This window comes from Heterodontus francisci, chromosome 3 (genome assembly GCF_036365525.1).
Source record: "Heterodontus francisci isolate sHetFra1 chromosome 3, sHetFra1.hap1, whole genome shotgun sequence".
Classification (NCBI taxonomy): domain Eukaryota; kingdom Metazoa; phylum Chordata; class Chondrichthyes; order Heterodontiformes; family Heterodontidae; genus Heterodontus; species Heterodontus francisci.
Genome location: NC_090373.1, coordinates 129,842,036 through 129,868,907, shown reverse-complemented (window position 1 = coordinate 129,868,907; position 26,872 = coordinate 129,842,036). Strand labels below are relative to the sequence as shown.

General features: G+C 41.9%; 1 protein-coding gene across 1 annotated transcript in view; it reads right to left on the bottom strand.

Moving 5' to 3' along the window:
* The window catches only part of me1 (malic enzyme 1, NADP(+)-dependent, cytosolic), a 521,038-nt gene extending 501,231 nt beyond the window's left edge, over positions 1–19,807 (bottom strand). The window contains exon 1 of the mRNA XM_068026008.1: positions 19,524–19,807. Coding sequence (XP_067882109.1) covers positions 19,524–19,652 — 129 coding nt within the window. The 5' untranslated portion in view covers positions 19,653–19,807. The remainder of the gene's footprint in view (positions 1–19,523) is intronic.
* Positions 19,808–26,872: the final 7,065 nt, after the last annotated feature.

Below are 26,872 nucleotides of genomic sequence, written 5' to 3'. Positions count from 1 at the left end.
TCCCACATGTACTGTCAATTAAGTCTTTCCAGAGACTATTATATTGTGTTAGGTTGTGGAACAACACAATACCTGATGATCAGCCTTCTGAAACAAAGCATGAATACTGGAATTGTAATCTCTACAAGTACAAGTATCAACGATGTCCCACAAAACAAGGCAATTCATTTCTTGATTTTGCTCAGTGATAACGAACAAATGCCTTGTAACAAACATTGGGAATTGTACAAAGTTAATTGGAAATAACAATGCATTAGGTTAAGAAGCTTATTCAAGATGAAGAAAACATCCTAGGTGTGACTCCAAATACCATGAGATGAGAGTAGGGGGAGCAATAATCTGCTCGTTAGGCCTGACGCCATGAGAAAAATCACTGGGTCTCCCCAGACCAACAGCATGATGTTAAGAGATCTGGATGCTTCGGAGCACATCATTTCTAGGCCATGGTGACTATGTTCTATGTTAAAGATAAAGACTGTTACTAGTTCAATCCCTAATGCTTGCAAAACCTGAAATTAAGCACAGATTCTCACAGCAGGGGATCTCACACAAGATCTCTTTGGAGGAAGTGGTTGATTGACTATTGAGCAGCTTTTGGTTGGTTCAACAACACTTCTGGTTTTATTAGCATGGAAGTGAATACTGGCAACTCCTTGATGTAGTCATGAAACTCGTGTACATTTTTTGTCAGATACTGGTCTACGTTAAGCATCAGTAATGAGCACTATATTTTGCCTTGAAATATTTATAATAGTCAAGAAGCAGAATCTACTGTTTTGATCTTGCTGAACATCATTAAGAGGCTAAGAACACAAGAAGGCTTGCCTCATTTCCAGTAAGCAAATTACAAAACATGAAAAACAGTGTTTAGTTCAACACTACTACTTTACTAAGCATTGCATGTAGGGTGTGGGGATTCTTGTGAATTTGTGCTAGCACAGAAGAAATGGCTGATGCAGTCTGATAATCAATTTACTTTTTGCTCTTCAAGAGGTAAAACCTTGCATTGAGCAGTCCAGCCAAGGTTTGATGGAATGGAACTAAATAGTTCAAGCTAATAACTAAGATGATGGTGTGTCTGAAATGTTAAAGATCAGTTAACCATGCAAGTTGCTTTCATATTCCTTACCCACTTAAAAAAAATTCCTCTTGGTACTTACACTCATTTTTGGATTTGTGCTTGCTGTAAGAAGCAATTAACTTGCACCACTGCACAAGCATAAATGCATGGGGCAACTGTGCCTAAACTTTAGTCAATAGCTAGAATGAATTGATAGCACAGTCTCATGTGGATTTGAGAGCCACATCAGGCCTTTAACTATGCCAATACACTAATGCTGCATCATTTAGTTAAGGCTTTGAACAAAGACACTATGTACTTCTTCAGTTGGACATTAAACATCCAGTATAGCCCCAAAGAGGAGCAGGAATTCTCATTATCCCCAATATTTCTCTACCAACTAATGCCACACAAAAAAACCTCATCTCATTCTGTGCAAAACTGTTGGTTCACAATTGCTTCTGTATTTCCCCACCTCGGTCAGTGAAAGCATGTATAAGTGAGATGTTTTACAGTTACCCAAGTGGCTAAAGTCAGGTATTACAACTGCAGCCAAGTAGACTGTGTCAAATGACAAGAGCAACCCAGTAACATTTTTTCCAATCATTGCTTTGCCCTCATTGAGGGAGCACCTCTGAATGGAATATCGATTTAATACTGAATATCTGAATTCAGTGTTAAAAATGGTCTTTTAGAACTAAACCAATCTCTCAGATTTATTTGCACAGTACATAATTATAATCTAACATGGTAACGTTCTATGGCACCAACTGCATTAGAGTTCAACCATAAACAAACACATGTGGAATATTTTATGTAGAAAATTTTCCAACTGTGCAGTTTGATCTGTTAGTTTAAAACCACCAGGCATTGTGACAAGATGTCATCCAGTATACAATGGAGTTCAGTAAATAGGCTAATGGAGGAAATTGCAGGTTACAGTTAAATAGTAACTAGGAAAATTACGCACTAAACTAGAATGACGACCAGTACGCTCAGCCACAGCCAAGAAAAATATATTAATCTTAAAGGCAAAATAAGAGGCACTCATGGGAAAAACACTAGAATTTCAGAAGTGCACTAAAAGTATGAAACTCAACTGATTTTTTTTTTTATTTTAAAAAGTCAAGATTAAAAAGTGAAAAGCACAAACTAGTCTTCTGGCTGGCAAATTCCCAATGGGCTCACTGTCTATGATTGTAAAAAGGGATGTTAGAGCTTAGACTATGGATCCATGTAAACTCGATCTTCAGATAAAATGTCCAAATTGTTTAGACTACAGCATGCTGAATGCAGTTGACAAAAAAGGTACAGTTTTAGTTTATGACCGCAACAGGCTTGGCTACTTCAAAAAAAAAAATTTAGAATCAAGATTTTCCCAAATTTGTTTGCCCCTTCCTTCCACCCACAACACCTCCCCCACCACCCACATCCCCTCATTTGTACCATTCGTGCCATCTTTTTCAGTTAGACTAGTTGGAGAGCCCAAACTGTATGAATCTATGAAGATGCACACTGTTCCTCCTTGGTTAACCCACCAGAAAATATCATCTCCATCCCCTATCCTCCCCCATCAAAACAAACAGTTTTCTAATACATCCCTAGACAATAAAAACACCCTTTAGGTTTACAGTTCAAGAATGTCATTCATGAACTGTAAACAACTTGGTTTTGTTTGGAAGCTACAAATCTAATGCTTGATCAATTGTTCAACAGTTTTGGCTTTAGGCAGCATCATTTTGCTGCACTATTCCGAGCACAATTTACAACATCAGAATTAAATGGATAACAATGATGGCCTTTTTGAAAACATTAATATGTACACACCTGTACAGAAAGAACAGCTCTACATTTTTTTCCAATTTGGCCTCAACCAGCCAGTAAGATGATAGAAGAGTAATGGATAATAGGCATTTGGATTCTTCAATTTTAATAAAAGTCACAATCTCAAAAATAACCATTATGCAGAATTCCTTCATGACAATTTTGATGACCACAAACATGCTGGTACAGTGCAAAACATTCACTAGGCAAACATGGCAGGTTATTGTTCTGGTGGCAGGTAAGAAAAATTGACTTTCATCTACTGTCATACGAAACCAGTCAGGTTACTGGACTAACCTACACAACTAATAGACAACTCAAACAAGCTCCAATGTAATGAAAAAAAGTGTGTCAATTGTGGCTCAGTGGGTAGCACGCTCACCTGAGTCACAGGATTGAGAGTTCAAGTCCCACTCCAGAGACCAGAGCACAAAATATAGGCTGACATCCTGGTGTGGAGTGCTGCACTGTCAGAGGTGCCTCCTTTCAGATGAAATGTTAAACAGAGGCCCAGTGTTCCCTGTCATATGGGCATAAAAGATTCCATGATATTTCAAAGCAGAGCAGGACAGTTCTCTGATGTTCTGGCCAATATCAATTCCCTAAACCATCAATAAAAACACATTAGTCAGATCCTGGCTGTGTTGTAGGGGTTTGCTAGGCACAAATTGGCTACTGTTATCTGCATTACAACAGTAATGACACTTCAAAAACAATTCATTGGCTGTAAAGTACTTTGGAACACCAAAAAGTTGTGAAAGGCACTATATAATTGCAAGTTTTTCCTTTGTCATAAAAGCTTGAAGAGCTGGTTTTAAAATGCAGTAATATCTATAAAAGAATTGTGGAAAAATAGATGACAATTTTAATCAATTATAAAAAACATTTGAATTAAAATTGCCAATAATCTACAATGCTGACGTCCAGCATGTAGTTTTACACAGCATGGTAGAAAGTTTGACATTCCCTTCACAAAAAAGAAAATCTTGTATTAAAAGTTTACTTTGCACCAAAAAATTACTCTAATGTAAGCAGATCAAGTTAAACCCATCTGCCACAAGCAAAAATCAGAAAGTGGCTTATGGTGCTTTGGAAATGCAACCTTACTTACTTTCACCTCTGATGCCTGAATTTGAAACCAGCTGGATTGGATGAAATGTTATATCTCTATTGGTGCAATGGATCTTGTCAAATGAGTTAGGAGCAATGTTAACCCAGTTCCTTGTGGGTGATGGTCAACTGCTCAAAATTTTGGCATCAGTTGGCTACATGTTGTAGCTCAGAACTCACTGAAATACCATATTTTCTTCCCTTCAGCTGAGGTTTCAACTCTTGAAAAGGTCCACATTTCTTGGGCCTCGGCATTTACACCCTCTACCTCAACTGCCTTCCACCAGCCTCCACATTTGCCAGCTTCAACACAATGCACCACCAAGCACAATTTCCCTTTCCAGTCTTCTGGGAAACTGATTGCTCTCAAATGCCCATGTTCATTCCATGCTCATATTAAAAGAGTTTAATTTAAAATCTATACTTCATTGGTTTTGGGGGGGGGGGGGGGAAGAAAAGAGATGAAATGGAAGGAAAGATGCAGAAAACAAACCCATAATTTTAGGCTTTTCCCCAATATTCCTTCATTTCTTTTTCTACCAATTCACCCAATTTTCAGCACATCATCCTTCACAACGGAAAACATTTTGCACGTATCCCTGCCGACAAAAGCAAACTGGGACTGGATAGCCACTAATAATGGGATCCAGGCCCTTAAGATATTATGGTTGCTGTGCAAGTTTACAAAACATAATGGAATGAAGATACAGACTTAACATCTAGTTACTTTGGGTTAGTGGGAAGCCAAAGCTCTTATTTCTACCCTAAGAGGGGAGATGCTGTTTATGCAAAATTCTGTGCGATGGGACAGGAAGGGCATCCAAGGGACAAGTTCAAGAAAATATCACCTCCAAAACACTCTGGAGCTGTAAATGGCCAACTAGGGACTGTAATTCAGTACTAGGTTTGTTTGATTTGGGTCAAACATAGAAACATAGAAAATAGGAGCAGGAGTAGGCCATTTGGCCCTTCAAGCGTGCTCCGCCATTCATTACCATGGCTGATCATCCAACTTGAGGGCAACGGAGGCCATCGCCCGTCCCTTCAGAACGAATGCTCTCAGCTCATTTACCCAATTTGAAGGGGGTCAAAGCTAGATACTGAAAACGTATTCTGCAATATTGAGCCAGATTTAATTACACAGCAAAGAACTCTACAAAAACCAAACCATGTTCTAGAATCAGCTTTAAAAAAAACAAGTACATAGAATTGTAAAAATCTGACGAGCTTGCATTTAGAGAGCACCTTTAACATAGTAAACATCCCAAGGCACTTCACAGAAGCATTATCCAGCAAACTATGTGCATCGCAAAAGATATTAGGACAAGTGACCAAAAGCTTGGGCAAAGAGATAGGTTTTAATGAGTGTCTTAAAAGGAGGAGCAAGGTAGAGGGTCTGAGAGGTTTAGGGAATGAATTCTAGACTTTAGGTCTAGGCAGCTAAAAGCATGGCTGCCAATAGTGGAGATTGGAAAATCAGGGTTGTGCTAAAGATCAGAGAAGTAGTCATCCAGGAGGATTGTAGGGCTGGAGGAAGGTACACAGAGATAGGAAGGGGCAATGCCATGGAAGGATTTGAAAACAAGGATGAGAGTCTTGTTTTAAAAAGAAACAACCAGGAGCCAATGTAGATCAGCGAGCACAGGGGTGACAGCTTTTTTTCCCCAAATTCTTTTCACGCAATGTGGGGGTCACTGGCAAGGCCAGCATTTGTTGCCCATCCCCAACAGCCCTTAACAATTGTTAGGTCATTTCAGAAGGCAGTTAAGAATCAACCACATTGCTGTGGGTCTGGAGTCACATGCAGGCCAGCCTAGGTAAGGACAGCAGATTTCCTTCCCTAAAGAGGACAATAGTGAACCAGATGGGTTTTTACGACAGTCGACGATAATTTCAAGGCACCATTACTGAGACTAGCTTTCAATTCCAGATTTTTATTAATGAATTGAAATTAAATTCCACCAGCTGCCGGGCTGGGATTTGAACCAATGTCACCAAGGGATTAACCTGGGTCTCTGGATTACGAGTTCAGTGATATTACCACTATGCCACTGTCTCCCCTGAAAGAGGAAGGGGACTGGTGCAAGTCAGGGTTTGGGCAGCAGAGTTTTGGATGAGCTCAAGTTTACAGAGGGTGCAACGTGGGAGGCCAGCCAGGCGAGTACTGAAATAGTCGAGTCCAGAGGCAGCACTGAACGATAGAATATCCCTCAAAAGAAAGCGAGACTCTGAGCACATAATTCAACATATGTGCAAGAGGTCTGTTAATGGCCTTAAATTTTTAGCATTTGCAATTATCTGACAGGTTAGTCAGTTTCCATAGGAGACACTCAGTGGACCACCAGGTACTTTCAAGAGGAAGTTTAAATAGTTGGCTTTGCACCAGTTTCATTTACAACTAACTTGAAGCCAAAGTTATGCAAGACTGCTTCCTCTGGGTGGTCTCATCTCAGCAACAAAGTAAAACTGCACCACAAGGCCTTCCATTTATAAAGTGTAAAAGTAGTTCCTACCAAAGAAGCTTTTTACTAACACCACAATTGTTAGAATGAGCACCAATTAAAACACATACCAGATTTTGAGATGCAAAATAAGGGACAAAAGAACATTGAACTTTCAAGACTTTCCTTTTTAAAAAGGTTTAAAATTCCTTCACCCACTATTACACAAAGCAGCTTTAGTCTATGTATGTGTTTGCTACATGCGGAGCCAAGTAGAGGAGCATCTTCAAAATGTTTACCATTTCAAGATTATGCCACATGAAAAATATTACACATCATTAAATGGGAGATTTGTCTCACTCTTAATTTCCAGTAATCCACAACATAAATTTCAAAGAGCAATCAACATCCAATGTTATTTTCATGCAACACTGTCACACAAAAATCAAACTTTTTAATCTTAGGAACTGAACACTTGATTAGAGTCACGACCCAGTGAGAAAGATTTCTTCCTGATTCCTAAATAATAAAGCTTTAAGATTATGCTTCAAGTCTACCAAACCAATTTAAAAAACAAAAACAAAGTTATACCAATTAAATATCTTTAAAAATTCTGAAGATATGTTTAAAGATCAAATTTATTCAGCTTTGATAGTGTTTATTATCCTGGCTCAATTTTTGTTTTAATTTTACATTTAACCTCAGTGGTATGAAAGCTTTTAACAATAATCTGTGACTAAATTAAACAGGTGAATTAATTAAGGAAAGCCAGCATGGACTTGTTAAAGGTCAACAGCGTTTAACTAACTTGACCGAGATTATTTTTGTTGAGGTAACAGAGGGTTGAGGAGGGCAATTGCAGTTGGTGTGGTGTATATGGACTTCCAAAAAGAGTTTGATAAAGTGCCTCCTGATGGACCTCAACTTTGCTGGCAAGTCTATGAAATACAAGGGACAGTGCCTGCATGAATACAAAGTTGGTTGAGCGACAAGAAATAGTGGTGGTGAATGAAATAAAAACAAGAAATGCTGGAAATACTCAGCAGGTCTGGCAGCATCTGTGGAGAGAGAAACAGAGTTAACATTTGAGGTCAGTGAACCTTCATCAGAACCGGCAACATTAGAAATGTAATGGGTTTCGAGCAAGTGAAAACGGGAGGGGAGGGGCGAAGAATAACAAAAAAGATAAGGCAGAGGGCAGGAGAGATTAAATGACAAAGATATCACAAAATAAATGCAAAGGGATTGCTAATAGTTCAGAGAGTGGTTACGAACAGGTGAGGCAAGGGTCTAGGGCTCCCCTCAGCCTTTGTCTGGTTTGGCCGTAATAGGGTTTAATTTTTAAATACACCATGGTTTTAGCTTCCCCTTGGTAAATCCTTGTTCACTATTCTCTAATTGTGATGAAAAAGAAAAATCAACCAGACAGGTTTTCTTAAAGGTGAAAGGTGTAAGTTTATTAACCTTAAAACTCTAACTCAGTTAAAACTACTAGAAAAATGCAACGCGACCATGTGAACATGCATGCGCGATAAACACACAAGCAGATAGAGACAGAGGAGGAGAAAGAAGGGGAAAGGTTTGAAATAATAGCTGGAATTCAGTTACTGGCTTTTGGGTTTGATGCAAAGTCTTTTCTTGCAGTTCTCATTGGGGCACAGTGCACACTTTCAAACTTGTTTACCTGCAGGAGTCTTCTCTCTTGGGGTTTCAGTGGCTTCTGTGGATCCCTGGAATGTCATGACAGGGAGAGCGAGACACCTTCACTGTTGTCTTCAAAACTGCAGTCTGTCTTCAAACTGAGCACGATTCAAAATTCCAAGTTAGCCAGCAGGTTAGTCATGTGACTAACACCTTACTTGGAACAACCGCTCCAGCAGTTTGTGGATTTCAAAGCTCTGTGGGGGGGGGGGGGGGTGTAGTGCTGTCTTAGTCAAGATGTAGATCACTGTTGCCCAGACCCATCTGTTAATTGAATCAGCAAGCAGTTCCCATTGTCTCTTTTTCAACTGTCTTTTAGAATGCAAAACAAGCAGTCATGTTTCAGTGGTCTTTTTAAATCAAGCTATTTTTTCAGTCCAGTAACAGTTTAAAAATTAATGTTCCATAGGACGAAATTAATGTCTCATTTTGGCAGCTGTGGTTTTCATGACCAAGTGTTAATGGCAGAATAATGAATAGCTCTATCCAAAAGCAAAAACCTAAGAAAGGCCTATGGTTAAAAAATAAAGGCAGTCTTGCTCTGAAGTTGTTGAAGACTGTAGAGTGCCTAATCGGAAGATGAAATGTGCTGTTCCTGGAGCTTGCGTTGATGTTCACTGGAACACTGCGGCAGGCCAAGGGCAGAAATGTTGGCATGGGAGCAGGGTGGCGGATTAAAATTGCATACAACTGGAAGCTCAGGGTCGTGTTTTCAGACCAAGTGGAGGTGTTCTACAAAGCGGACACCCAATCTGCATTTGGGCCCCCCAATGTAGAGGTGACCACATTGTGAGCATCGAATACAGTATACTAAATTGAAAGTAGTACAAGTAAATCGCTGCTGCACCTGGAAGGAATGTTTGGGGCCTTGCTTGATGGACAGTACGCGCAAGGAGGTATTACAACTCGTGTGAATGCATGGGATGATGAGGTGTCGGGGGTGATGGAGGAGTGGACCAGGGTGTCATGAAGGGCACGATCCCTTCGGAATGCTGACAGGGGCGGGGAGGGGAAAATGTTTTTGGTGGTGGCATCACGCTGGAGGTAGCGGAAATGGCAGAGGATGATCCTTTGGATGTGAAGGCTGGTGGGGTGGAAAATGAGGACCAAGGGCAACCCTATCGAGGTTCTGGGAGGGAGGGGAAGGGGAAGGGCAGAAGTGCAGGAAATGGATCAGACACAGTTAAGGGCCCTGTCAACCATAATGGGGTGGGGGGGGGGAAAAAAGGAAGACAAATCAGAAGCGCTGTTGTGGAAGGTATCATCAGAACAGATGTGTCTGAGATGGAGAAACTGGGAAAATGGAATGGAGTTCTTCCAGGCAGCAGGGTGTGAGGAAAGTGTAGTCAAGGTAGCTGTGGCAGTAAGTGGGCTTATAATATTAGTGGAGAGCATATTCCCAGAAGTGGAAGCAGGGAAGGGAAGGGTCGGAGATAGACCATGCAAAAGGTGAGAGAAGGGTGGAAACTGGAAGTAAAGTTGAAGAGGTTTTCCAGTTTGGGACGAGAGCAGGAAACAGCACCAATATGGTAATCAATGTAGCGGAAAAAGAGCTGGGGCCGGGGGGGCCTGAGCAGGACTGGAACAATGAACATTCAACATACCCCACAAAAAAGAGACATAACTGGGACCCATGCGGGTACCTATTGCAACACCTTTTATTTGGAGGAAGCGAGTGGAATTGAAGGAGAAGTTGTTCAGAATGAGAACAAGTTCAGCCAGACAGAGGAGTGTGGTGGTGGATGGGGACTGGTTGGGCTTCTGCTCAAGGAAGAAGCACAGAGCCCTCAAACCTTCCTGGTGGGAGAGGGCAGTATGCAGATTGTATGTCCATTGTGAAGAGGAGGTGGTTAGGGCCAACAAAGTGGAAATTGTTAAAATGGTGTAGGGCATCAGAACAATCATGGACATAGGTGGGAAGAGACTGGACCAGCAGGTGGGCAGGGCACACGTACATTAGAGAAAAAAATAGTCTGCAGAGCTTTTTTTTTTTATACAAAAGATAAACAAAAAAATAATACTTTGGCCAAATGCTTGTTAATTCTTAAAGCAGACAAGATATGTTGTGTCCAAAAATGGCACACAGTCTGGCAGAGTACATGTAGATCGGTCACTGGGACATTTTCTGAAGCAGTTCTTTTCAGGTTGTCAAGATTAATCAGGCAAGCTTTCCAGGAGCTCCTCAGAAAAAACACAGCAGCAGGGGTTTTAGCTCCCACACACTCGATACACAGCATTTCACAGACAAGAGGAAGGAGGCAAGCTGGATGCTTCTCCTTTGGCAGGTTGATCTCCAACTGCTTTCAAACACAGTCCACACCCCAACTGAACCAAAACAATATCTCAGAAGCAAAACCAACTCCTGACCCTCAAATCGTGAGATGTCACTTCTCTGTAAACATCTCCAAGTCACCAATTTTTCTGTTGTTTAATGAGCTTAAGGGTGTGTGATATCCAGTAAAGGACTGTTTTCAAACAAGACTTCAGTGACCCTTGTACAAAAACATCCATGAAGTCTTTTCAGTTTTCCTAAATAAACCAATGCTCACATTTAGAAAATACAAATTCTTAAAAATTAAAAAGAAACACTTTCATAGCAGTAGAAAGAACGAGGACAGGCTGTATAAACTAAAAGGTAGCGCAGGAACCGAGACCTGGCACACAGCAGTATAGAGATTGTATGTCCATTGTGAAGAGGATGTGGTTAGGGCCAACAATTCTTGTAAAACAAGAATTAATTAGTCTTTCTACAACTGTACAGGGCTTTGGCGAAACTACACCTGGAGTCCAGTTTTGGTCACATATCTAAGGAAGGATATACTTGCCTTGATGGATATACAGCAAAGGTTTACTGGATTGATTACTAGAATGAGAGTGCTGCCCTATGTTGAGAGGCTGAGTAAACTGGGCCTACACTCGAGTTAAGAATGAGAGGTGATCTCACTAAGATATACAAGATTCTGAAGGGGCTTGACACTGAAGTGGTTTTCCTTGGCTGGGGAAAATCTAGAACATGGGGCAGTCTCAGGATAAGGGTCAATTGTTCAGGACTGAAATTAGGAGAAACTTCTTCACTCAGAGGGTTGTGAATCTTTGGAATTCTCTACCCCAGAGGGTTGTGGATGCTCCATCGTTGAATATATTCAAGGCTGAGATACAGATTTTTAGTCTCTCAAGGAATCAAATCAAGGGATATGGGGAGCAGGTGGGAAAGTGGAGTTGAAGCAGGTCAGCCATGACCTTATTGAATGGCAGAGCAGATTCAATGGGCCATATGGTCTGCTCCTGCTCCTATTTCTATGTTCATACAGTCTTATGATCAAAACTGTTATCTTTGGTGGAGGGATCAAGAACCAGGATTTCAGCCGATTGGCAAAAGAACCAAAGGTGACACGAGAAAACTTTTTTTAAAAATCTGAGTTAAAGTTGATCCAGGCATTCCTCAGGAGGTTAGTCAAGATGTCAGCTGTTTCTAAAATCAGTTTAGGGCCATTATCAAAAATCAGATTAAAAATACCCAAAATGATTTTTTTTTTTAATTACACACTAATGTTTGCTTCAACACTTTCCCACTACTTTTGTATTTGTTTATTTTTACTGCACAAATCCCACTGCCTAATACTTACAATGACTTCAACAACCATCTGAACTTCGGGTTTGCCCAAAAATCTCAGTAGAATTAATTGTTAGCATTTAACAAGTATTATAAACAAAACCCTCAAAATGGGTGATTAATCGAGCCATGAAAGTGAGGCTGAGCTGACATTCCATCTCAGTCAGCACAGTTCTGGACTAGGACAGTTCACACAAGCAAAGAAGTAAACAAAAAACCTCTTGTGTCAGGAGTCCAACTTCACCCGGCAAAAGACTCGACTAAACCTTGCTACAACAGAAAATTGAAAGAAAGCTTTTATTGCAATAGAGTTTTGAAATCTTAAATGTCATCAGAAATAATGATGCAATCAATAATGCAACTGAAACAAGTGCTAACAATGGCAGTGAACAAGTTTCTATGTAATCACGCATAAAGAACATTAAGAAAGCTTTGCAACACACTAATAGTTATGAACTTTAGCAATATGATGACGAACTTCTAATTGCATATTCTGCTAACTACAATATAAGCAGACCAGATTATGACTACTTTTTAAAAATAATATAAAAAGCACACAATGACTGAAGCAGATTAATGCCGGCTATTTATTTAGCAGTTTAAATAATTGCCAGTTATATAAAATAATCCTCATTGCAAGCAAAGATCATTGTAGATGAGATCAATATATAGCATCACTCAGTATCCTAAAACAACCATACATCAGGAAAAGCACCGATTTAATTTTAACCCAGATTTATACAGTTAATTCAGTCAATATTTACATTCAAGGCGGCGACCAGATTTACCATCTGGGGTGTGCAGCATCATGGCTGGCTCAGTTGTACAGGGGTCAGGAGGAAGACTGGAAAAGCAATAGGGATAGGGAACAGACATACTTTTCTGCAGCTGCAGACATGAATCCAGGATATGTTGTCTCCCTGGTGCCAGGGTCAAGGATGTCACTGATTGGCTGCAGAATGCTCAAGGAGGAGGATGTACAGCCAGCAATTCATGTCTATATCAGTACCAACGACATAGGCAGAAAGAGGGATGAGGTCCTGCAGGCAGAGTTTAGGGAGCTAGGAAAGGAACTAGAAAGCAGGACCTCAAAAAGGTAGTAATCTCTGGATTACTCCTAGTACCATGTGCAAGTATCAAGCAGACAAATGCGTGGCTGGAGATATGGTGAAGGAGGGAGGGCTTTAGATTCTTGACACATTGAGATCGATTCTGGGGGAGATGGGGCCTGTATAGGCTGGACAGGTTGCACCCAAACAGAGCTGGAACCAATGCCCTGGCAGGACGATTTGCGAGTGCTATTGGGGAGGGTTTAAACTAACTTAGCAGAGGGTGGGAACCAGGAAGAAATGAGAGAACAAAACCAAGATGTGCAAGATGGGCGGCGCAGTGATTAGCACCGCAGCCTCACAGCTCCAGCGACCCGGGTTCGATTCTGGGTACTGCCTGTGCGGAGTTTGCAAGTCCTCCCGTGTGGGTTTCCGCCGGGTGCTCCGGTTTCCTCCCACAGCCAAAGACTTGCAGGTTGATAGATAAATTGGCCATTATAAATTGCCCCTAGTATAGGTAGGTGGGAGGGGAATTGAGGGAAGGTGGGGATGTGGTAGGAATATGGGATTAATGTAGGATTACTATAAATGGGTGGTTGATGGTCGGCACAGACTTGGTGGGCCGAAGGGCCTGTTTCAGTGCTGTATCTCTAAATAAATAAAATTAGGAAGGACAGATAGCACTAGAGTAGGAAATAAGTAGTTATTAGTGGACTGTTAGGAAGAGGGAATGTAATAAGGTCTAAATTAGTTTTACTGCACTTGTATGTGCATGCTAGAAAAGATTGGATGTCCACCAAAGCTATTAAGTATCATCACCTCATTCCATGACAATATGAAAGGCACAATTCAACATGGCGGCACCTCATCAGACCCCTTTCCTATCCTGAGGGCGTGAAACAGGGCTGTGTTCTCGCACCCACACTTTTTGGGATTTTCTTCTCCCTGCTGCTTTTACATGTGTTCAAATCTTCTGAAGAAGGAATTTTCCTCCACACAAGATCAGGTGGCAGGTTGTTCAACCTTGGCCCGTCTAAGAGCGAAGTCCAAAGTACGGAAAGTCCTCACCAGGGAACTCCTCTTTGCTGACGATGCTGCTTTAACATCTCACACTGAAGAGTGCCTGCAGAGTCTCATCGACAGGTTTGCGGCTGCCTGCAATGAATTTGGCCTAACCATCAGTCTCAAGAAAACGAACATCACGGGACAGGACGTCAGAAATGCTCCATCCATCAATATTGCCGACCACGCTCTGGAAGTGGTTCAAGAGTTCACCTACCTAGGCTCAACTATCACCAGTAACCTGTCTCTAGATGCAGAAATCAACAAATGCATGGGAAAGGCTTCCACTGCTATGTCAGACTGACCAAGAGAGTGTGGGAAAATGGCGCACTGACACGGAACACAAAAGTCCGAGTGTATCAAGCCTGTGTCCTCAGTACCTTGCTCTACGGCAGCGAGGCCTGGACAACGTATGTCAGCCAAGAGCGACGTCTCAATTCATTCCATCTTCGCTGCCTCCGGAGAATACTTGGCATCAGGTGGCAGGACCGTATCTCCAACACAGAAGTCCTCGAGGCGGCCAACATCCCCAGCTTATACATAGTACTGAGTCAGCGGCGCTTGAGATGGCTTGGCCATGTGAGCCGCATGGAAGATGGCAGGATCCCCAAAGACACATTGTACAGCGAGCTCGCCACTGGTATCAGACCCACCGGCTGTCCATGTCTCCGCTTTAAAGACGTCTGCAAACGCGACATGAAGTCCTGTGACACTGATCACAAGTCATGGGAGTCAGTTGCCAGTGTTTGCCAGAGCTGGTGGGCAGCCATAAAGGCGGGGCTAAAGTGTGGCGAGTCGAAGAGACTTAGCAGTTGGCAGGAAAAAAGACAGAGGCGCAAGGGGAGACCCAACTGTGTAACAGCCCCGACAAGCAAATTTTTCTGCATCACCTGTGGTAGAGCCTGTCACTCTAGAATTGGCCTTTATAGCCACTCCAGGCGCTGCTCCACAAACCACTGACCACCTCCAGACACTTACCCATTGTCTCTCGAGATAAGGAGGCCAAAGAAAGAATGTGTATGCATGGAATGTGGCATATAAGGTTTGTGAGCTGCAGGTGCAGATAGTCACATGCAAATATGATGTGGCGATAACAAAGACCTGACTCAAAAAAAAGGCAAGACTAGATACTAACTAGCCCTGGATAAAGGGGAAGGAAATCAGTACTGATTAATGAGAACATTATAGTGCTGGAGACAGAAGATGCCCTAGAGCAGTCAAGGACAGAATCTATTTGGTTAGAGCCAAGAAACAATAGGGGTAATATTACATTGTTGGGTGCATTCTATAGGGAAAGATAAAGGAACAAATTTGCAAGCAAAGTGCAGAGAGATGCAAGAATTATAATCCCAATACAGTCTGGGATAGTAATACTGTAGAGGGCAGAGAGGGGCATGAGTTTAGAAAGCATGTTCAGGAGAATTTTTTACATCACTGTTTCCTGCCAACATGGAAGGAGGCATTGCTGGATCAGGTTCTGAGGAATGAGGTGGGACAAGTGGATCAAGTGTCGGTAGGGGAACATTTAGGGGACAATGATCAGAGTATCACAATGTTTAGGTTGGCTATGGAAAAGGACAAGATGCAAACCAGAGTAAAAATAATGGCTGCGTTTGCAGAGAACGCAACCACTAGGTGGCGCTGCACTGGTATATGTGCAAATGCAGCCTGTGCTGCTAAAACGTCACAGTCTGTGACGTCAGGCAGCTGCCAGGACTAAAGATGGCGCTGCTCAAATAATCACAAGACGACAACCTAAACACATGGCAGGACACAATGGTCGGAGGGAGCGTGCGAGCGGGCCGGAGAGGGGGTGGGGAGGAGAGTGCACCTGCCACCACCAAACTCTCCCTGCTTCCCCCACCCCCGCTTCCCTCACCATGTTAGGCAATGACATCATCTGTGTATGCGCCAACCAGTCCTGGCAATGCGGAACGCAGCGCATGCGCAGAGAGTATGAGCCAATCTGCGCATATGCACAGATTGGCATAGGCTGATGACGTCAGCTGCTGGCTGTGTTGTCAGTAATCACTTTGAAAAATAATTGGGGGGAGGGCCAACTTTAATGAGGTGAGAACAGATCTGATCCAGGTAAACCGGAAGACAATGGGCTGTATTTAACAAGGATATAGTTCGGCTACAGTCAAGATACTTTCTCACGAGGGGGAAGGTAGGGGAGACAAATCCACAGTTCCCTAGATGATGAAAAAGAGACAGTGAATAAGATGAAGCAGAAAAAGGATGCATATGATAGATGCCAGGTGGATAACACAATTGAGAGCCTGGCTGAATATAGAAGATTCAGAGGGGAAGAGAAAAACAAATAAGAGAAGCAAAGACAGACTATGAGAAGAGACTGGCAGCTAACATAATAGGGAATCAAAAGTCTTATAGACATGCAAACAGTAAAAGGGTGGTAAAAACAGTGGGGCCAATTAGGGACCTAAAAGGGGATTTAAGCATGGAGGCAGGGGTATGACTGAGCTACTAAATGAGTACTTGGCATCTATCTTTACCAAGGAAGAAAATGCTACCCAGGTCTTTTGAAAGAAGAAATAGTTGAGAGCGGATAGGCTTGGAATTAAGAGGAAAGCAAAATACTGCGGATGCTGGAAATCTGAAATAAAAACAAGAAATGCTGGAATCACTCAGCAGGTCCGGCAGCATCTGTGGAAAGAGAAGCAGAGTTTGAAAATCTATTCCAAGTTTTTTTTAATGCATTTTTTCCCCCTGCTACATATAAAAAGATAGGAGAAACTGTTCCTGATGGAAGGATTGAGAACGAGAGGGCACTGATTTAAAGAGATTGGCAAAAGCAGCAACCCGAAATAAAACTTTTTTAAAAAACACGCAGGGAGTGGTTAGGATCTAAAATGCACTGCCTGAGAGAGTGTGGTGGAGGCAGATTCAATCAAGGCTTTCTAAAGAGAATTGGATAATTAACTAAAGAGAAAAAATTTGCAGGGCTACAAAAAAAAAAATCAGGGGAGAAAAACTAGGTGAGCTGCTCTTGCAGAGAACTGGCACAGACATGATGGGCTGAATGGTCTCCTTCTGTGGTGTAACCATTTTATGATTCTGATTTATCTCCACAAAATCTTTCAATCTCTATCAAACTGCTGTTGTCATTTAAAGTGTTCAATTTGAATGCTGTTTGAATGAACATGAAACATTTTTAAACATTTTTATATTTCTAAAGTGTCCTAGTTTACTAATCTCAATCAAGAACAACTTGCATTTATATAGTGCCTTTAAATGTAGTAAACTGTCCCACAGGACAGAAATCAACACTGAGCCAAAAGAGGAGATATTAGGAGAGACAACCAAAAGCTTGGCGAAAAAATGTAGGTTTTAAGGAGAAGAGGTGGAGGGATTTATAGATGGAGTTTCAGAGTTATGGGTCTAGACAGCTGAAGGCACAACCAACAGTGGTATGAAGGAAGTCAGGGGTGCACAAGAGGTCAGAATTGGAGGAATGCAAAGTTCAGAGTTTACACAACTAGACAGTATAGAAATAGGAGGGATGAGGCATGGAGAGATTTGAACACAATACGAAATATATACCAGAAAGTATAAAATATAAGCAGAACTCTAACGGATGCTGGTTTCGGCATCAGTGATTAGAACAAAAAAATAAATTTCTTTCTATAACAAGTAAATACAAAATCAAAAGGAAAGTTACTGGTGCATTTTTGATCATTGCTTTGTTAACTTCTGTACTCCACAAAAAGGAACAGAGGCCAAATTCTATGCAACCACCTTTTTACAAAACAAAGCATTGACAACCTGAAATTGCTTTCAGTGCACTGATTAACAATCATTTCAACCTTCAGAAACTTCCAAGCACACTAAAGCAGAGGTGTAGCACCTCCTACCATCCAGGAGGCCTGTAATGGTTTAACTTCATAAAGCGAATAGATGCCACCAAAGATAATATATATGACAGGTAGGCAGTCGGTCGGTGTTAGTACATGGGGAAGGGCTGAATGTTGGGCTATGATTTTCACAGCCATGCAAAGCAGTTCACAGTTGCACAGGGGGAGTACAACTTTGGGAACAGGGCAGCATTTCAAGTCCTAAGGACAATTTAAACTTCACCCTGTTACATTAAGAAAAGGTGTCCAGCAGATCTGTTAACCATTTTATAAAGTTGTATTTCACAATCTCAAAGTTTAAGTACCCACACATTAAAAAAATAAGCCACCTGGTCACAGAATGCTGCCAATATATCTAAGCACATGTGCGATGCTTTGGCAGACCTCACTGCTAACTACTGTCATCGACACATGGGGCGACGCAGTGCTGAGCACCGCAGCCTCACAGCTCCAGAGACCTGGGTTCGGTTCTGGGTACTACCTGTGCAGTGTTTGCAAGTTCTCCCTGTGACCATGTGGATTTCCTCCGGGTGTTCCGGTTTCCTCCCACATGCCAAAGACTTGCGGGTTGATGGGTAAATTGGCCATTGTAAAAATTGCCCCGAGTGTAGGTAGGTGGTAGGAGAATTGAGGGAAGGTGGGGATATGAAGAAAAAAATTTGATTAATGTAGGATTAGTATAAATGAGTGGTTGATAGTCAGTGTGGACTCGTTGGGCCGAAGGGCCTGTTTCAGTGCTGTATCTCTACGACTCTGTTTGCCAACTCCAAATGAAACCTACTTTAAATTTAAGGTCTGCAAAGGAAACCTGACCGAGCCAGAATGCTGGGCCTGGAGGTAGGACCCGACCCCACACCATGTCGTCGGGGTCTGGTCGGGTAACAGGCCTTTACATCAGTACATGGGCAAAGGCCTGCTACCTGACCCGATGACGTGTCAGATTCGGGTCAGGGATTTCCCATATATGGCTATCCAACAGGGCATTGCAGTGCTTTACTTCAAATAATTGCATCTATAGCTCCATGAACTTAAATGAGTTTGCAGTCTGGTCACGCTTGATCATAAAGGTCACGCCTGATCATAAAGGTCACGCCGAACTAAAAATGTTTCCAATACTCCTGCCTGTGCAGTTACACCCTCTTCCCACAACTGACCAAACACAGGCTGTAGATCTGACCTCAGGGAGGGAGGATCAGTGGTTCCCAAGGAAATCTCAAGGCAACTGCAGCAGCCCACAAAACCCAGCTCCCACAACACCTTAGTAAAGTGAATTATAGGCTCTCCCTTTTTTTAAAAAAAATTAACCCGAAACAGTCACACTAACTCCCTTCCAGGAAGTTTGTTATTTTAAAAAAAGACAGTTCATGTCACCACCATATAGAGGGAGCAAAGAAAAAGTGAAATACATCCAGCGGTCAACCTCTTCTCTTCAGCCCCCAACCACCACCAAGCCTCCTCGCCAAACCTCTTTATTTAAAACATCAGTTGTAAGGGTGCAGACAAGCTATGCCGCTGCAAGGTGCCTGTCAATCACGGGTCAGCGCGCTCCGTCCCCGGGACCGCCTGTCAATCACGGGTCAGCGCGCTCCGTCCCCGGGACCGCCTGTCAATCACGGGTCAGCGCGCTCCGTCCCCGGGACCGCCTGTCAATCACGGGTCAGCGCGCTCCGTCCCCGGGACCGCCTGTCAATCATTGTCAATCCTGGGTCTCCGCCACCTGTCAATCACTGGTCAGTCCTCAGCCTCTCCGCCCCATTTGTGCACTGCTGACCTTACATTTTTTTTTACCTTGTTCAAGTGCGGATTCCTGATAATGTCACAGCCCCTTCTCCTGGTGTAAACGAAAGTTTTGGAGCTGCCCTCGATTTTCTGCAATTCCCAGTCGGGTAACTCTTGCCCTGCTGAACATTTTGACATTTTAGAATTCTGAGTTGGAGGATAAATAAAATGAAACTAGTTCAAGAAAGTTCAACCGGGGTCAATTTCCAGCGCGAGACACCCAAGGCACAACGCGAGAGTTACTCTCAGTGTCAGCTCCGATATTTATAAGCTTATCTATAGCTGCTCTACTTCATTGGGAAGTGAGATAAGCGCTGTTCCAATCCAACCCTGGCTTAATCCTTGTTTAGGGAAGCACCAATTAATCAATTACAAGCCATTGCATCCTGTAATGTTGCAAGATTTAGGCAATCGGAAGCTCTAGCCAGGTATATCATATTTCATCAGAAAATGTTGGAAGTGCTTATCCGATCAGGCAGTATCTGGAGATAAAGAGTTAACATTTCAGGTTCATCACCTTTCTTCAGTGCTTTACACCCAAACAGAATAAGAGAAAATTTTTTCCCAATTTTGTCAGGAAACGGGCTGATGGGGTAAAACTGCAGACTAAGTTCTGATGAAAGTTCATTGACCTGAAAGTTAACTCTGTTTCTCTCTTTTCACAGATGCTGCCTGACCTGCTGAGTATTTCCAGGATTTTCTGTTTTTACTTCAAATTTCTAGCATCTGCAATATTTTGCTTTTATATCATTTCACATATATCTAATAACTGCAGATATTTGGGCATCTGTTATGTATATGTTTAGATTAGACATCAGTATGTGGCTCCACAGATGGAGATAACCAATGAATAGCTGAACCATTTAGAATAGTACGGCTGAGTTGGCCTAGGTAGGGGTGGGGGCAGGGTAATTAGCTGCAGAAATTGGTTCCTCCTCCTAATTGTTATGCAGTGACCCCTGCTGGAAGTGTGTGTGGATGTCAGGTAAGGACAGTATCAAATTCAACTGCAAAGCTCCCTCAACCCCAATTTGCCTAACTGTCAAGATTCACACATGAATAATGGGAGCCTGGGTGAAGGACCAGTTGATACTGGATGTTTGTGGAACTATATCCCAGCAAAGAGTCAATGGGGTGGAATTTCCTCTTATTTTCCTTGAGCAGAAGGGATGGCCTAGATGTAGCACATGGAGGAAAGTCAAGTAGGGAGGTTCACGTGCTTGGAAGGTACCTGCCTGATGTTCGACCCATTTCAATTAATATACAGAAAATCAGGTGGGCTCCATTATGTGACTGTGATCCTGCCTGATTTCCTTATGGGTGCTGTGTCTAAGCAATCCTTTAAACCCAAGCAGAATAAAAGAAAAATCTGCTCTAATATTGTCAAGAAAAAGAGAGAAGGGGGAAAATTGAGTGAGTGAAGAAAAGTACCAGTTAGTTCACAGAACATGTGTGCTTACAGTTCTATTATTCACATCTAACTGGTTGCCTTCAACAGATGTAATCTTGTGGTCTCAACAGCACATTGTATTCCTTTCAGCATTTGAGCATCTCAATATGCTTATCACTATGATCTTTAAACCCATTCCAACAGATATTTATTCAGCTTTTATTTAAAGGCATCATTAACACAATATTAACTGTGGGAAATGGAAGTCTCTCCTGAGGCTTGTTAATTTTGTACTTCGGTCCTCTATTGCTTTGCTTTATATCCAAGATAAATATCTCAGTATTTTAAAGACCTATATTATGTCACCTCTCAATTTTCCTTTCTCCAATGAAAACAAATTCAATTCTGTTAGTTTCTCTGTGTAGATTATCTGAGGGCATATTATTCTCTTTTTCCAAGTAAAGGTTTAATTATTCATATATTCTAGAAAATTGCAAACACAAAACAAAATTGTGGATTTGCATGAATTTGGTGCTAAAATTTATGTGCAATACAAATGCATTATCTGTTATAAAAGTAACCAGATGATCAAAATTCCTTTGGCACATTTCAACCAGCTAAAGTGCCACTTATGCGCTTAATCCTAAATGTTTGGTTCATCTATCTGTGGAGTGCACCAAACATTTCCATGATGGTAGAAATAAAAATGGGGAAAAAATCCCAGTTTACCCTGAAATTCAGCCCACCCAAAGAGCAAGCCGCAGGCCTTCAATATTCTCAGTAAAGTCTGTTCTCTGTCGTGTCAGACTTATCAGTTTGCATTTCTCTTGTGTGACCAACATACATTATATCTTGTCAGGCAAAATATGGCTGTTGTTATTCTCAGATTTTTTTGTCCATGTTTTATTATTTCAAAATTACAGAAAAATGACAACCATATGTGCTGATTGCTACTTTTATTTGCATCACACCTGCCTGAGAAACTTTAAAATACCCAATTACAGTATATGACATTGAACTAGAGATTGAAACTACTTTGTAGTCTTTATACATTATAAGACATTATTTTAAATATGAAATCCCATTGATAGTCTGATGACCCAACATTCCACAGCAAAATCACAGCTCTTGTTTGTCAGGTTCAGTTTGGTTGGTTTAAAGAAAGATAAAGTTAATAATTAAAGCCAAAATGAATTAATTATCTTAAGGTGAAAAGTTAAACACATAATTCCATGTGATGATATTTTCCTGAAGCAGAGTGCAAACGAATTCCCTAATTTCAAACTTAACTGACTTCTTTCCAGCGATGTCAAATCTGTCTCCAGGTGCTTGCAACTACAGCTCATCTCCATCCTTCCTTCTACAAGTTATTGGGACAAAAAAATAAGCATTGTTTGAAGTCAGCTTGGCTTAGTTGGTAGCACACTTGCCTTGCTTGAGAAGATTGTGGAACTTCAGTGCATAATCTATACAAGGGGTAGACAGTTGTAAGACTGGGGTTTGCTATAATTTAATTGTAAGACTTGGGTCAATTAAAATTACAGTCTAAGTTGGGAGAGCAGATCAAATAGGGACTTAGAGCTCAGACTAGCTACAAAACAACACAGTATGAGGGTGCTTTCACAAGCTTCACTGACTTTATTAAGTTTTCCACAATAAGCACAAAATTGTGATACTTAACAAAGGGCAATGGTCAGCAGTTGCATTCATGCTGGAACACCTGTGCTCAATCTCGAGTTAACTGTAACGCCTTGCCTCTTGATTGAAGTCTATTTTCTGTCTTCTTCTGGATGATGATGTTCACTTTTGGGGTCTTATAAGTTCTTACTTTATACATCTTTCCCAGCCTGGTTCTGTGCCATATTAGATAAAACCTTGTTTCTGTTCATCTGATTGGTCAGTCATTACCTATCTGCCCTTCCATGGTGGTACTCAGAGCCTAGCTTAGGTCATTGACATTGTCATTCAGTGGGGCTCCAGATTCGTGTTTCCTTGCTGTGTATTCATCAACTAATTTAAAAAGGGAGGTAGAGAGAAAGCAGGGAATTATAGACCAGTCAGCCTGACGTCGGTAGTGGGGAAAATTCTAGAGTCCATTATCAAAGCAGAGCACTTGGAAAACAGTGTTAGAGTCAGCATGGATTTACGAAAGGGAAATCATGCTTGACAAATCTATTAGAATTCTTCGACGATGTAACTAGTAGAGTTGATGAGGGGGAGCCAGTGGATGTGGTTAATTTGGACTTTCAGAAGGCTTTTGACAAAGTCCCACATAAGACATTAGTGTGTAAAATTAAAGCGCATGAGATTGGCGGTAGTGTATTGAGATGGAAAGAAAATTGGTTGGCAGACAGGAAACAAAGAGTAGGGATAAATGGGTCTTTTTCCGAATGGCAGGCAGTAACTAGTGGGGTATCGCAGGGATTGGTGCTAGGACCCCAGCTATTCACAATATATATTAATGATTTAGATGAGGGAACTAAATGTAATACCTCCAAATTTGCAGATGATACAAAACTGGGTGGGAGGGTGAGTTGTGAGGAGGATGCAGAGAGGCTTCAGGGTGATTTGGACAAGTTGAGTGAATGGGCAAATACATGGCAGATGCAGTATAATGTGGATAAATGTGAGTTTATCCACTTTGGTAGCAAAAATAGGAAGGCAGATTGTTATCTGAACGGCTATAAATTGAGAGAGGGGAATATGCAGCGAGACCTGGGTGTTCTCATACACCAGTCGCTGAAGGTAAGCATGCAGGTACAACAGTAGGTAAAAAAAGGCAAATGATATGTTGCCCTTCATATGGAGAGGATTCGGGTACAAGAGCAGGGATGTCTTGCTGTAATTATACAGGCCCTTGGTGAGGCCACACCTTGAATATTGTGTGCAGTTTTGATCTCCTTATCTGAGGAAGGATGTTCTTGCCTTAGAGGGAGTGCAGTGAAGGTTTACCAGACTGATTCCTGGGATGGTGGGACTGATGTATGAGGAGCGATTGAGTCGTTTAGGATTATATTCAGAAGAGTGAGGGGGGATCTCATAGAAACCTATAAAGTTCTAACAGGACTTGACAGGGTAGATGCAGGAAGGATGTTCCCGATGGTGGAGGAGTCCAGAACCAGGGGTCATAGTCTAAGGATACGGGGTAAACCTTTCAGGTCTGAGATGAGGAGAAATTTCTTCACCCGAAGAGTGGTGAGCCTGTGGAATTCGCTACCACAGAAAGCAGTTGAGGCAAAAACATTGTATGTTTTCAAAAAGGAGTTAGATATAGCTCTTGGGTCTAAAGGGGTCACAGGGTATGGGGCGAAAGCGGGAACAGGTTACTGAGTTGGATGATCAGCCATGATTATAATGAATGGCGGAGCAGGCTCGAAGGGCCGAATGGCCTACTCCTGCTCCTATTTTATATGTTTCTATGTTAACAATGACCACTTAACAAGACTGAAACTCACTTGTCCCGTTTCACAACTATTTGGCTGGACATGTTTACAGTCTTTACTGGTTAAAAAGCTCGTAGTCTCCCTGGGGTCATCCAGATTTTAACTTTTAAACAAAGGATCTTTACATGGTCTGAATTAGTCCTTTTCACTGCTTCTCGACATGTCATGACTTGTATAGAACTCCAGCTAACATTCAACTGAAATTATCCATCATGCTTTTGTGGTTATGTTACAATTTTAACCGATATATTTAAGGATATGACAGCAAAGTTCTAACAATACTATGATAAAATAAATTCAATCCTACAGTCTTTCAAAGATCCATGTTCCATTGATAGCCAGCTACTTCTGATGAACACTGCAATGAAATTCTCAGGTTTTCAATTGGGAATCTGCTTGTTGATAGTTTGTGCACACGGGTAGTGTTTGGAGTGCACCGGCAATTTGTAATATTTTTATAAGTTCAGATGTTTCCAGACCAAAGTAACACGAAACCACAGAGGAGGCAGACCAGTCATGTTTAAGCAGCTGAAATTTGAGAAGAGGATCCTTGTCATTTGATAAGGTACCACATCAAAGGTTATTGCAGAAAATAAGAGCTCACGGTGTAGGGGGTAATATATTGGCATGGCTAGAAGATTGGCTGGCTACCAGGAAACAGAGAGTAGGCATAAATGGGTCATTTTCTGTTTGGCAAGATGTAACGAGTGGTGTGCCACAGAGATCAGTGCTGAGGCTTCAACTTTTTACAATTTATATAAAATACTTGGATGAAGTATAGAAACATAGAAAATAGGAGCAGGAGTAGGCCATTCGGCCCTTCGAGCCTGCCTCGCCATTCATTATGATCATGGCTGATCATCCAACTAAGTAGCCTGTTCCCGCTTTTGCCCCATACCCTTTGACCCCTTTAGACCCAAGAACTATATCTAACTCCTTTTGAAAACATACAATGTTTTGGCCTCAACTGCTTTCTGTGGTAGCGAATTCCACAGGCTCACCACTCTCTGGGTGAAGAAATTTCTCCTCATCTCAATCCTGAAAGGTTTTCCCCTTATCCTTAGACTATGACCACTGGTTCTGGACTCCTCCACCATTGGGAACATCCTTCCTGCATCTACCCTGTCAAGTCCTGTTGGAATTTTATAGGTTTCTATGAGATCCCCCCTCACTCTTCTGTACTCCAGCGAATATAATCCTAACCGACTCAATCTTTCCTCATACATCAGTCCCGCCATCCCAGGAATCAGTCTGGTAAACCTTTGCTGCACTCCCTCTTTAGCAAGAACATCCTTCCTCAGATAAGGAGACCAAAACTGCACACAATATTCCAGATGTAGCCTCACCAAGGGCCTGTATAATTGCAGCAAGACATCCCTGCTCCTGTACTCAAATCCTCTCGCTATGAAGGTCAACATACCATTTGCCTTTTTTACTGCCTGTTGTACTTGCATGCTTACCTTCAGCGACAGGTGTATGAGAACACCCAGGTCTCGCTGCATATTCCCCTCTCTCAGTTTATAGCCGTTCAGATAATAATCTGTCTTCCTATTTTTGCTACCAAAGTGGATAACCTCACATTTATCCACATTATACTGCATCTGCCATGAATTAGCCCACTCACTCAACTTGTCCAAATCACCCTGAAGCCTCTCTGCATCCTCCTCACAACTCACCCTCCCACCCAGTTTTGTGTCATCTGCAAATTTGGAGGTATTACATTTAGTTTCCTCATCTAAATCATTAATATATATTGTGAATAGCTGGGGTCCTAGTACCAGTCCCTGCGGTACCCCACTAGTAACTGCCTGCCATTCGGAAAAAGACCCATTTATCCCTACTCTTTGTTTCCTGTCTGCCAACCAATTTTCTATCCATTGCAATACACTACCCCCAATCCCATGCGCTTTAATTTTACATGCTAATCTCTTATGTGGGACTTTGTCGAAAGCCAAAGAAAGTCCAAAGAAATTACATCCACTGGCTCCCCCTCATCAACTCTACTAGTTACATCCTCAAAGAATTCTAGTAGATTTGTCAAGCATGATTTCCCTTTCGTAAATCCATGCTGACTCTGCCCGATTCTACCACTGTTCTCTAAGTGCTCTGCTATAAAATCTTTGATAATGGACTCTAGAATTTTCCCCACTACCGATGTCAGGCTGACTGGTCTATAATTTCCTGCTTTCTCTCTACCTCACTTTTTAAATAGTGGGGTTACATTAGCTACGCGCCAATCTGTAGGAACTGTTCCAGAGTCCATAGTTTCTTGGAAGATGATCACCAATGTATCCACTATTTCTAGGGCCACTTCCTTAAGTACTCTGGGATGCATACCATCAAGCCCTGGGGATTTATCGGCCTTCAATCCCATCAATTTCCCCAACGCCATTTCTCTACTAATACTGATTTCTTTCAGTTCCTCTCTCTCAATAAGCCCTGTGTTCCCCAACATTTCTGGTATGATATTTGTGTCCTCCTTTGTGAAGACAGAACCAAAATATGCATTTAGTTGGTCAGCCATT